At 57.5% G+C, this 12,614-nt stretch overlaps 1 protein-coding gene across 2 annotated transcripts in view; it reads right to left on the bottom strand.

Annotated features, from left to right (window-relative positions):
* The window catches only part of LOC113204849 (uncharacterized), a 154,509-nt gene that overhangs the window by 83,485 nt on the left and 58,410 nt on the right, over positions 1–12,614 (bottom strand). For both annotated transcript variants that reach the window (XM_052264232.1, XM_052264231.1), the window contains exons 2-5: positions 9,466–9,684; positions 8,796–8,929; positions 8,284–8,686; positions 5,918–7,211 (exon numbers count right to left, since the gene is read on the bottom strand). In XM_052264232.1, coding sequence (XP_052120192.1) covers positions 5,918–6,974 — 1,057 coding nt within the window. In that variant the 5' untranslated portion in view covers positions 6,975–7,211; positions 8,284–8,686; positions 8,796–8,929; positions 9,466–9,684. The remainder of the gene's footprint in view (positions 1–5,917; positions 7,212–8,283; positions 8,687–8,795; positions 8,930–9,465; positions 9,685–12,614) is intronic.

Raw genomic sequence — 12,614 nt, 5'->3', positions numbered from 1 at the left:
AAGGGTCAGTCAGTCGGAAGCCGCTCGGTAGTGGTGGTAGTGGTAATTACAGGCTCGCAGTCATACCGTAGTACGCGCGGGTCGTAACACACACCCACACACACAACGCCACCTTCCACCCGGAAGCGTTCTGCGCGCTCACACACACACACACACACACACACAAACACACACACACACACACGCACACACGCACACATGCGCTCATGCACGCTGCAGCCGTTGATGGCCGCCGCTTCCCTCCCGAAATGCACTCCCTGGAGTGGATTACGCGGCCGACGACAGGTCAGGGGCCGTTACACGCGCCGGCGGCCGGGCCTCCCGGGCCTCCCGGTGAAAGCCCCTCATGCTAATCAAGCCTCTCATTACCGCCCCGTCCGAATGCCATCGTCCTTGCTCCTGACCCGTCCTTGGACCGGCGGGGCCGGACCGGACACTCGGGACGAGCCGAGCCCGGGAGCCGAGCCGAGCCTCGGGTCTGGATGGGCCGAGCCGAGCCGAGCCGCGCGGGGACCGGGAGCCCGCGGGGCCGTATCGCACGCCACCATCTCGCTCGCACTCACTGGGCGCGTCGTCCTGTCTCTGCCTACACCGTGACGGTGTGAGTGAGTGGGTGTGTGCGCGAGGGAAGGAAGAGAAAGAGAGAGACTGCCAACACTAATTGCATAAAATAAGGACAGTGTGTCTATAAGTGACTGAGAGCGCATAACAAACCTCGCACCTCGCTTAACTCACCCAGCACACACTCACACCTAATCCGCAGCTGGGGGTTGACCACTCAAATTTTTGGTGCATGGAATATTTTGTGGAATATCTGGAATATTTTTGGAATATCTAGAATACTTTTGGACTATTTGGAATGCTTCTGGAATATCTGAAATAATTTTTGGGAATATTTTTGGGATATTTTTCAGTGTGTACATGGTATCTCCAAGTAGTCCACCCCTCGATCCGCAGTGGTAACTTTTCCTCGGGTCTTGTTACCCGCGCTTCAGGAGCCGCCCAGTCCTCAGCCCTCCGCCCCTGGAGCCCTTCCAGCAGTCTTCACCTCTCCGCCTTGGGAGCCCTTCCAGCAGCCCTCATCTCTCCACTCCGGGAGCCCTCCAGCCCGCTCCAGCCCTCGGGGCCCTCAGCCAGCGCCCCCAGCGGGGGCACTTCGGCTTCACGACGGATGCGTCGGCGTCGCTTTTTACTTGTCGGCGGCGCGGCGGCGGCGGCAGAGGCGGGAAATTCAGTCAGTCAGTCTCGGCTTTCGAGAGACAAAATGAGAAGAGAAGTTGAAGGTACCGAAAAAAATAAATAAAAAGAAAGAGAAGATGAGACGAGAAGCAGCAGAAGAGAGGAGGATTAAAAATGGAGGTGAAAGCCGCGGCTAAGAGAGGCCAAATCCATTATTGACGCGATTAGCGGCGCGGGCTGGCGCAGGTGGAGGGGCGTCGTGTGGTGCAGCAGCGCGCCGAGCGGCGTGCAGCCCGCCCCGGCCCGCCCGACCGGAGAGCGGTCGAACTTTCCATGTCGAACAAGAACAAGAAGGGTCTCATTTTTAGCGCGAGACGCTCTGCTGCGAGGCCAGAGTCGGTAAGTGCCGCTCGCTTTGGTCCCGGCTCGCCTTTCCATCCATTTCACAACCCTTCTGACGTTTGGATACCCGGGTGGAAGGAACTTAACATTAAACTACATATCTGCAGTGAAAATTTTACTAACGCCGTCGCCGTACTAAACTTCAAGTGAAAGGGGTGTTCAGTAAAAGGTTTTGCCTGCACTGAAAAAAAAGAATCATTGTTCCAACGACCGTCGTGTTCTTGCGGCCGGGTTGTTGGTCTAAAGACACGATGTTGCTAACCCTATGACAACCGGTAGTTGTGACACCGACCATGTCGTTGAGCCAGCAACCATGGTCGTTGGAATAGCATCCTATGTTTTTGAAGCCATTCCAAGAACAAAATGTTGTTGGAGGTACAACTCATGTCGTTGGTACAATGATTCTTTTTTTTGAGTGTGAGTTAGCCATCAGTTCACTGTTAAATTTCGTATTAAGTCGTCTGTAATTTCCTTTCCGTTAAAACACAACAAACCCTCTTTCTTACCCTCGCTTACCCCCACTTTGTACCCGAACGAAGGTACTTGAATTCTTAATTGGTTAATTAATCCACGTTATTTTAGTCATAACAACCTCAAATAGCGTCCTGTCCACATGAGTTACGTAGTCTTTGTCAGTTCCCTCAAAGTAGAAAGACCCTCAATCTGTGTATTCCAATTATTACTTCCCCTATACATGTTATGACATAATAATTAGCCTCGTTTTCCTTCGTCATCGCCGCTACCTTTGCGATGAACACAGAAAAACAATGTCATTTCCGCACCTTCTGCCAAAGTGTATTTCTCCTGCTCCAGTTTTCCCCCGTTCCTTTATGTGATTTTTTCCCCCTTCGTGAGGTAGCAGAGTGGGGCTGAGTGCCACAAGACGAATGGACGGATGGATGGACGGATGGCGGGAGGACGGCTCCACAAATCTTTGAGGAAGTAGTGCATGGTCCTGGCCTGGCAGACCTGGCGGGGGCTGCCGCACACGGGACTGGACTGCACCAAGCACTCAATCCAAAACAAAACACAAAAACTGCAATCTGCACTTAATTTGAATGTGGACGAGATACATTGGAGGAGCAGGGAACACAACTTTTAAATAACACATCCAAAATACGTTTTAGGAGCAAGCAAAAACAGGAGATAAAAAATGAGTTGAAAAAAAGGGTTGGTTATTTACTTTAGCACGATCACCCTGCCTTGCCGGTCACGACTGCTCAAGGAGATGCCTTGCATCGCCCTGGCCCCTCCAGCTTGAGGCGCCCCGCAGCTTGCTCCCGCTGGAGCCGGTACCGTGCTCTCAATTTTTGTGGCTTCTGGCGCACCGGGCCGGGGCCAGGGCCCGTCCACGCCGCGCCGTCCCGACGCTGGAGTATTCGTCCAGAGTCGCTCAGTCGCTCCATTGTCTCTGCCGCTCCGGAGAGGCGCAGCAGCGGGAAGTGCGACCGGCATTCGATAGTGTGTTTGTTGCAGTTTGGTGTCCTCCCCCCGCCTCCCCCTCGCTTCCCGCGTATTGAATTGTGTAACCGCGGCGAGCAGAGAGAAATGTGATGCCACAAAACTAACAGCTTTCCTTTTCCTTGAGCAGAAACAGGACCGGCGAGCAAAACTATTCTTTAGTGTTATTGTCCTGGAACAATGTGAATGTGCCGCGGGCCGAGCAGCGCGTGCCCGTGTGAGTCTCTGTGTGTGTGTGACTGTGTAGGGGGCGGTTGTCCTTTTCCGAACAACACACACTCTGTCGAACACGGCGTATGGGTGCGCGGGCGCGCCGGGCCCACGCGTTGCAAGGAAAAGACCGAAAATAACCCGAGGAGTGCGGTTCGGTTCGACGCCGGCCCGCCACACGTCCATTGTCCAGGCGGGGCTCCAGCAGCTCCGGCGCGGACCGTCACCTCCTGATGATGATTATCTATTGCGCCACTAGACCGCTGGAGCCGCTGGCCTGCCAGGACCGCTGATGCTATGCTGTGGGTATGCTATCCGTCAGTGTCTCCTCTCCTCTCTCTCTCTCTCTCTCTCTCTCTCCTTTCACTTGTAGAGAGGGAGGGGATAAGGGGTGCGGAAGTTCATCAGCAGACAGTAGACCCAAATGAAAGAGCAGTCCAGGCCGCCATTCTCCCGTGCCCTGTTGCTGTCCCTTTCTCTCTCTCTCTCTCTCCCTCCCCCTCCCTCGCCCTTCTGTCTCCCTTTGCCGCACCGCTCGCCGCTGGCAGCATCTAGTTAACCTCTCATGGAGGTGGCCCCAAGTCTCCTGCAGGTCGCCTCCAGGCAAGACGCTTACTCCAGCAGACGACACAAAGGTCTGCCGGCCTGCCCTACTCCTCTCTCTCTCTTTCTCACCCCCCCCCCTCCTCCCCCCTCTGTCTGTCTGTCAGCTGACTTAGCTTCCGCGCCGCCCCCGCGGCAAACTCGAACAAAACATTTTTAGACAGACCCCAAGATTGTCTCTGCAGTTTGCGTATATTATTTGCATGATTGAACATCAGACGTAAAATACGGCGGGCATTGTTGGTATCATCTACCAATAAAAAAAGGAAGGGGATCAAAAGCAGCCCTTTCTAATAAATGACGACGAAATTTGGGTTATACAGTATGTTGCCTCAAGAACTGGAAAGAAATGTTCCGTCACTAGAACTGGAATGCCAATCTTTATCAAAACTGGATACAAAAACCGCCAATATTTATCAAAACGGGAAACTTTTACCTTCGGGTAGAGACAGCTAGTAGGGACTGTCTAAAAATGTACAATTACCGAGCAATTCAAGAAAAATGTATAAAAGTCACATTGTATAGTAATTTTAAATTTTTCAAAATTTGATTTTGCTTTTGCTGTTGGGAGAGATTTTATGTAACTTATTTCTTTTAATGTTTTAACACTACCTTTGATACCACATTCTCATCTCAGCCCGACACGTGGAGGAGTCGAGTCGAATAATAGAAAGGAGCGGCGGCGGGCCGTGCGCTGCCGCCGCCGGGAAGGACGCTGCGCTGGGCCTGGCCGGGCTGCTCTGCGGAGCTCCCGTCCCGATAGACTACTCATGCGGGCAAACCTAATTTAAGGCGGGCCAGGCCGGGCCGGTCGGGCCATTAGCGGTTGCCCTTAATGCCTTGTTGGGCCCCACTGAGCCGGCAGGGGGAAGGGGGGAGGGCACGACCACCGCGGTCCACTTGCGACAGCCGCGGCCGCGACAGGTGCGCGTCGCTCGGAGGTTGGAATCATCATGGCTCGGACTAAGATTCTGTTCTGCGCCGAAGGCGATGATTGAGTCATATTTAGACATCGAATGACGATCTGGACTCATGTCAGGACAGGCGCGTGGGGGCGAGTGGCACGAGCTGTGACCCCCGCCGCCTCTTCCGACTGGGGACGTCGCCGCAATGCCCGCCGGTACACCCCTACCGCACGCGCTGGTGACGACGCCCCCGAGCCCCGGGGCAACGCCCGCGGTCCAGGCGACGCGTCCGGGGGGCGGGGGGCGCCTCCCTCCGCTCTTGTCGACTTCCTATCGCCGAGGAGCCGCGGACCGTCGAAAAACCAAGCTCGGCTAAGTGGAGTCGAGCAGGGCGAGGTGGGGGAGGCGGGAGGAAGGGCTTAAATACACCTCTCTGGCTGGTCCGTCATTACCGCCGGGCTGGTAACGTCCACCGAGAGGGTCCTGTCCTCCGGAGGCGGGCTGGCGGCGGGCTGGGGGCGGGCTGGGGGCCAAGGACACGCCGACGCGACGTATAATCTCGACTGCTCCTTTTCGGTCGGTCCGATTTCGTCCTCGTTATACATTGGCGGCTGCGCCATAATGATCATTATAGGAAGCCACCCGGCGGGCGCTCTGTGCCAGGACGTGCCGACGGACCAGGATGTGCGGGCGGGAGCCGCTGCGCTGCCGCCGCCGCCACGCACGTCACGGAGAGGGTCATCCAGCTGCCGCTGAAAATGCCACGCCCCGCCCCGCCACGCCCCGACACACCCTGCCTCGCCCCGCGGTCGGACATTTCCCACACTATCGCCTGCGCGTGTGTTCCATATCCGCCCCGCCCCGCCACACCCTGGAGCGCGGGAGAGAAGAGAAACTGCTGCCGCCGCCGAGCCCGACCGACAGAGAGGGACGCGGCCCCGCGCGGTCTGAGCCCGCAGCCCAGGCAGCCCAACGCGCACGGCGGCGCGGCGCGCGGCCCAGCCTCCACGGCGCAGCGCGGAGTATCCCCGGCTGTCCTGGACGCGGAGTAGATGCGATCGCACCCTTCTTTTTGCGTGCGCAAGTTGCAAATACTCCGCGCTTACACTGCACCGCGCCCGGAGCAGGAGCAGACGACCAGATACGCCGGTACTCACCGTCTTCGTTGAGGTGCAGGTTGGCGTCCTCGGGGAGCAGCACGGCGTCCTCCTGCTCGCCCTGCTGCTGGTCGCTGCTCTTGATCCACGAGCTGATCCTCTTGGCGCGCACCGCCTGGTTCACGATCACGCGCCGTCGCTCGCGCTCGATGTCCTCCATGGACTCGTCCATGTCGAGGAGACTGACGTCGGGGAGGTTGAGGCTGTCGCGGACCTTCTGCCGATCGTCCTCGTACTTTTTCATGATTTGGGTGCCGATGTTGCTGACGGAGGCGGCCGTCGTGTCCGCGGGATCGCTGTCGAGGGGCTCGGCATTGACGTGGACCACGGTGCGTTGCTGTTGCTGCTGTTGCTTCTTGGCCTCGGGGCCAGCCGCGTTGACGTAGTACTGAGAGCCGTAGGCCATGGCGGCGTGCTTGATCTTGGCCTCCTCTGCGGGGCACTCCTGGAAGCAGCTGGCGTCCGCGTCCTGCTGCTGCTGCAGGAGGGCCTCGTCCACCTCGGTGGGCGGGAGCTCCTTGGTGTCCCAACGACCGTCGGAGCTGATCTCAATAACCTCCACCACCTCGGACTCGGCCTCCGTGTCGGCCTCCTCGGCGGCATCCTCGTCGTCGGACACGACGGGAGGAGTCGGCGGTGTGACAATGACCAGGTCCGTGCGGTCGTCGTCCTGGAATTTGCGCACGTCTTCGTCATCGACGGTGGCCGGGGCGGCTGCAACCTCGTCGTCTGGCTGCACCGTAAGGATGATCACGTCGCTAGCGGGGGTCTCTAAACCGTGCACGATGATGGAGTTGGCCTCCTCGACGTTGACTGGCTCGGAGAGCTCGGATACGAGGACACAGTCGGCCTCGGCCTGAACGACGGTCAGCTGGTCCTTGACCAGGCCCTCTGTGCCGTCAACCACAATAAAGTTGTCGTTGACGTCACCCTGTGGCTGCAGGGACTCCGTGTCCTTGTCGACGACCTGCGCGACCACGACGACGCCCTCGCCCTGGGGTGGGCTGTCCGGCGCGACCTGCTGAGTGGGCTGCATGCTGGCGGCGATCTGCAGCATGGCGGAGATGGCGGGACGCTGCTTCTTTTTCCGTCGCGGCTTGACAATGGTCGAGTAGATGACCTCGACGGGGAGCTTGTGGCGGTCCTCCTCGTCCTGGGCGGCGGCTGACACTACAGTGTCCCGGAGCGTGTCGACGCGCAGGTAGTGGTGGCCGTCGAGGGGGTCGTCGTCGTAGAAGGCGGCCGCACTGCGTATGCTGCCTGCCGCTCGCACCCACGAGAGCTTCTCGTAATCCTGCAACAAGACCAGAAGACGCTTACTTTACTCAATCGTTATTTCGTCGCGACGGGGAGGGCGCTGACGCCACTTGGACGGGAAATGGCAAATTTCTGTTTCCGTCAGAGTTGCTGCTTCCCTCTTCCGCAGGATCACTTTCTGCAGAGTAGGTGTCGTCAAAAGACCTGGTCCGCAAAAAAAAAAAAAACGAAACAAGGGGAAGTCCTTAACCGCATCGGCAGCACCCGTTCAGAACTGATTTGCCCAATCAATCAATGACGCCAATTTGAAGAGATTCCGAGTTCGATCAGGGGTCAAGAATAGTCGGTGGGTTTTTGACTGTTGTAGCCACCACTGTACGGTAAAAAGAATGTCTTGAAATCCGAGGAAATTTCTTGGATTTCAAGATTGAGTGGATAATTTCAAGATTGGCCCTTGAAATCCCAGACTTTGTCTTGAAACCCGCAGCTTCCAAGGGAAAGCCCTTGAGTTTTCGTCTGGTATTCAAGGGTTTTCCTTGAGGCACGATCTAGATACTTTAAGGGAAACCCTTGAATACCACACGAAAATTCCAAGGAATTCCCTTGGAAGCTGGGAGTTTCAAGACAAAGTATGGGATTTCAAGGGCCAATCTTGAAATTATCCACCCAGTATTGAAATCCAAGAAATTTCCTCGAATTCCAAGACATTCTTTTTACCGTGTGATTTTCAAACGAACCCGCTACAGCGCGTCTAAGTGTGACTCGAATCTAGGTGACTTTTCTAACATTGGCTCGTTTCGCAGTTAAAAATTGTTGACGTTTTAAAAACATATTTTTTTAAAGCAGAATGAAACATTGCAGAATGCCTCGCCCCCGCGGGCAGTCGCCCGTTCCGCCCGCAGAAGCAGCGTTTGCCGTAGCGGTTAGCGCGTCCGCGCGCCGAGCGTGCCGTGCCTTGCGTCAGAGAGCACAACACCGGCGTCACCGCCGTGTAGCGCCAGGGTCACGGACAGCTGAGCCAAGTGGCGCACTGGGAGGGCGAGAGAGAGAGAGAGAGAGAGCGCGCGCCACAAGAGGATCTTCCCGTCTCTGTGCAGACGGCCGCTCACCTGGAAGCCGCTGGGCGGGGTGATGTTGCGCGCCGAGTCCAAGCAGTCCAGGTCGCGGGTGGTGCAGCGGATCGCGCCGGGGGGCACCTCGTAGATGTTGGGGTCCGGGCTGATGGGGGCCGAGCCCTGCAGCAGCGCCAGGAACACGTTGACCGGGTGGTGGTGCGGGTGCACGTCGCCGTCGCGGTGGTGGCCGTGCACGTGGTGGACGTGCTCGTAGATGTGCTCCTCGTCGTCCGAGTAGTCGAGCGGGTCGTGGTCGATGTAGTGGCCCAGGCCGCCCAGTCCGCTCAGATGATGCGAGAAGTTCTCGTACAGCGGCTCGTCTTCCAGCAGGCAGTTGGCGTACACGGGGTCCTCGCTGTTGTCCTCGTCGCCGAGGCCGTCGTCAGCATCCTCGAACCTTAGGGTTGAAACGTTTCAGTCAGTGGACTAAACAACATGAAAAACGAAACGAAACCACACCTCCCAATATCCTGCGGAGAGTATTCGCAATCACTTCCCCAACTCACCCTCTGCAGATGGTCACGGGCAGGGACTGCGCGCCCCTCCGTATGACGGAGCTGTAGGCAGCGTCCGGCTCGTCCTGGTCCCAGTCCAGGTCCTTCCCCTCCGGGCGGGACGACGGGCCACCCACCGCCCGCAGCTGGAACAAAATCGCCAACACGCCATGAATCGCACTGTACTTATTTCTTTTTGGACACTTCTTTTTTTCCCCTTCTTCCCCAGCATAAAGTAAGGAATGTATGGAACTATGGAACCCAACGGCCTTGCAGCCCACGCCTCGCCACCCACGGCTCGCACATGCGGGAGTAGCTTCCTCGTTTACTTACCAGCCTCCCACCCCACCCCCCACCGCACCGCTCTTCAAACCATATAGAGCGACCAGTCGAACCGGCGGCGTTCCCAGCGCGTCTGGGATCTTGCGGGGAAAAAATAATAAAAACGCGCACAAGTTTGCAGAAAAACGTAATGGAGGAACTCGTCCTCCTAGCGGTAGCGCGCGAGGGCGCTGGTGTAGTCCACCGCGCCGCGCAGCCGAGCGTTGCGGGCCTGCCTACGCTGCCAACGACAGGCGCTCGGCCGCAGCCCGTCCGCCCGGCCCGCCGCCACTCGTTCGACCGCACGCATCAGCCCACTTCCACCGACAGGAGTTCCGCGTTCATCTCGACCGATGCTTACCGATGCCGCGTCGTCCGAGTCGTCCTCGGCGCTGTTGGAGTTGGCGGCGCTCGAGGCGCTCGAGTGCGTGAGGTCGACGCCCAGGTCGGGCAGCGGGTCGACCCGCTCGTGGCGCGTGAAGTCCCAGCTGAAGTCGGTGACGGTGGTCGGCGGGTCGGCCGTCAGACCCTCCAGCACGTCCTCCCAGGGGAACTCCTCCTCGCCGCCCTTGGACTCCTTCTGCAAATCAAAAAACAATAGCTGTGAGAGTTTGCCGTATGCGGTAAGTGGAATCTGCACTAAATACGTCATTTTTCGAAGTGGGGTACTTTTTTCACGGTTCTCTATTTGCGTTTAGGGTTGAAAGTGGAAGTTTTTAAGACCCACCATGATAAAGTTACCAGACCCGGAAAAATGTTAACTTTGGGGTTACAATTATCACGGCCCCCCAAACAGTTCCATTTACAACGCCGAGTTAAAATTTGGTGCCGTGATAAAAGTACCCCACTCCTCGTAAATGATCTAGTTTGTGTACGACCCCTTATACGAGGGTGACGATGACGCGACGTCAGAAAAGTGATTGACAATGTGACCGGGATGATGATAATATCTTCGGGAGTCTGTAAGTAACGCAACGAAGGAAGCGGTCGGAAGCCAAAAAAGATAACATGTATTTTATCGTGTGACAGTACATAACGACCCCTGCATTGTCGCATCGTTTGTCGTCGGGGGATACGCAATGCAATGCACCCGGAACAGAACGGCAGCACCTCACTCAGCTTGCTGCAGCTGCTGCTTTCTTTCCCGGCGCGCGCGCTCGAACTTTCGCACCCTGGGCCGCAGCCGCCGCCGCCGCTGCTGATCAGGACCGCGCCGTCACAATGGCCCATTAGGCGGGTGTCGCGGGGTGACTGGAGGTGACTGGAGGGAGGAGGGCCGCTCATCCATCAACCAATCAGCCTCTTCCGACTGGTCGTAAGTCGCTTGTGCGCGCGCGCGCGCCTCTGGCTCCTGTCACACTTCACACTCGGTAACAGATGTGTGCCGAGCGCCCCCCCCAACGCGCCACACAACTGGAGCAGACAGGGGGGCAGGCCCGCCACCGCCAGCAGCCAGCACCACCGCCGGTCCAGCGTAACTTTTCACCGTCCGGACGCTGCGGTGCGCGAGCGTTGCATTGTGTCGCGGTGCGTATACTTACACACGTTAGGCGTCGCCGACCGTGTGCCAAAGCGGTGACATCACCACCACCGTATTCAAAGTTTTGGACGCGCGCTGTCGTGCGTGCGCGTGTGTGTGTGTGTGTGTGTGTGATACATGCTGCAAATAATCCCCCCTCCCGCCGTTGCTTTCTCCGATCAATAATGTAAGCGCACGTCGCTCGACTGCCAATAACGTCGGTCCGTACGTGCGTACTTAGAGGTCCGCACGCGCGTGACGGGCTCCACTCACGCACCGACTGCGATTAAGCAACGCCGGGGAGGTCGCGTGCAAGTGCAGGGAGGACCCCTGATGACTGCCAATAAGCAGCGAGCGGCGCGGCCAACACTCTTACTGCCAATAACCGAAGACGGGCTGGACGGCCGGCGGCACGAGCGAATGTTATTGCAAAGTTAGAGTAAGAGCAGAAAAGACTCGCGCACACAGCGCGCGTGTGCGGCGAGCAGCTCCTGCGCGGGTAACGGTGGGGGCACCAGACCGGAAGGAGTCGTCGCGGTGGTCGGGTGGGTGTCCGTGCAGCCGGGCTGGGGTGCAGCAGCCCAAGGTGAGGAGGCTGGCCCGGGCGCACTTTGCGCAAAGTAGGCCGCGGATGACCCCACTTCTGGGCGGCCCGACCGCGGGCGCCTCCTCCTCGGCTCACCCGTGCGTTAGGGTCCCCATAATTTACCTCCCGCGCGTTGGTCGGGGATGCACTGCACATTAGTGTGTTCAACTCGACAAGTATAAGCACATCAATGTGTGTAAAATCCCTCAAATCCCCGAAATCACCCTCGACTCAACGTGAACGTGTTAACCGATCATTTCACACCCTCCAGAATCTCGTGAAATTTCAGAAAGTTCTATAAAACCTAGAATTCTGTTTTGTTTTTGTTTTTTTTTAGAAATCTTAAAATTGGCTGTACACGCATTTTTAAAGCTGTTGCCAGCTTCGGGTCTCATTTGTATGTGGATGCCGAGAAATTCACTTTATGGTGTGACGTTTCACCTTGACGGCCGTCTCCCGGGAGACTGACATTTAGCAATAACATAAAGTGTCAATACCAAATTTGACCTTGCCATTTCTCGCTACTTCGTGCTACTCGAGGTCCTCGGCAGCCCGGCCCCGCATCCCGCGCGACTGGGCCGACACGACCACGGCGACAGTCGTCACGAGGCAGCGAGGTGTCGTCAAAAGGGGCGCGCGTTTCAAAAACTGCTATCCTTGAAAGGGCCGGGCCGAGTGGTAGAAATAATAATACGACAAAAGAAGCGCGCAGGGTATTTAAAGAAGAAGCTTGGCGCTGACCGAGGCTTAACCCGCCGGAGCGGTGTAAATTGCTGGGGGGCGGTCCTCAGCGACATCACGACGGGGAGCCGCCTTGCCCAGGTGCGCTTGGCGCGGCGTGGCGGCGGCAGCTGCCGGTGGGGTGGCGGCGCGGGAGTGGGAGCGGCTCTGGAGCGTGCCCGGCGGGCTGCGTCACGGCTACCTGCATACCGTCACCGTGTCGACATGGCGCCGGCCACATCCTACAGAGGAAATTATTTTAAGGGGGCGGAGGGCGCCACCTACTTTATTTTTGAGGTTGTCAGCCCATTCAAATTACGATAAAGCCACGCGTGGAATATTTTCAAACTTAAAAGGCACCTACTTTAGCATTTGAACCAACCGCCAGTGAGTAAGTGACACGGTTATGCTACGGTCCAGCGGCTCCTCGTGGTGGCTTTGCAGCAGTTTGTGCGCAGACCGTGCGAGGTTGCTGCGCGCCCAGGCAAACACAGGCACCGCTAGGGCTGCTGGGAGAGAGAGGGGGGGGGGAGACAGAGAGTGAGAGAGAGAAAGAGAGAGAGACAGAGAGAGAAGGTGTGCGGGTGCGTCTCTGTCGTACTCCCGCCCGGACCACCGTCTGCCACCGCCGTTCGTCAATGTGACCGGAAACCAACCGAACCAATCTCCTGTTCGTCTGCTCCAC

Source organism: Frankliniella occidentalis, unplaced genomic scaffold, assembly GCF_000697945.3.
Source record: "Frankliniella occidentalis isolate FOCC.00 unplaced genomic scaffold, Focc_3.1 Scaffold17, whole genome shotgun sequence".
Taxonomy (NCBI): domain Eukaryota; kingdom Metazoa; phylum Arthropoda; class Insecta; order Thysanoptera; family Thripidae; genus Frankliniella; species Frankliniella occidentalis.
Note: the sequence above shows the minus strand (reverse complement) of the source record. Positions and strands in the feature narration are given on the sequence as shown.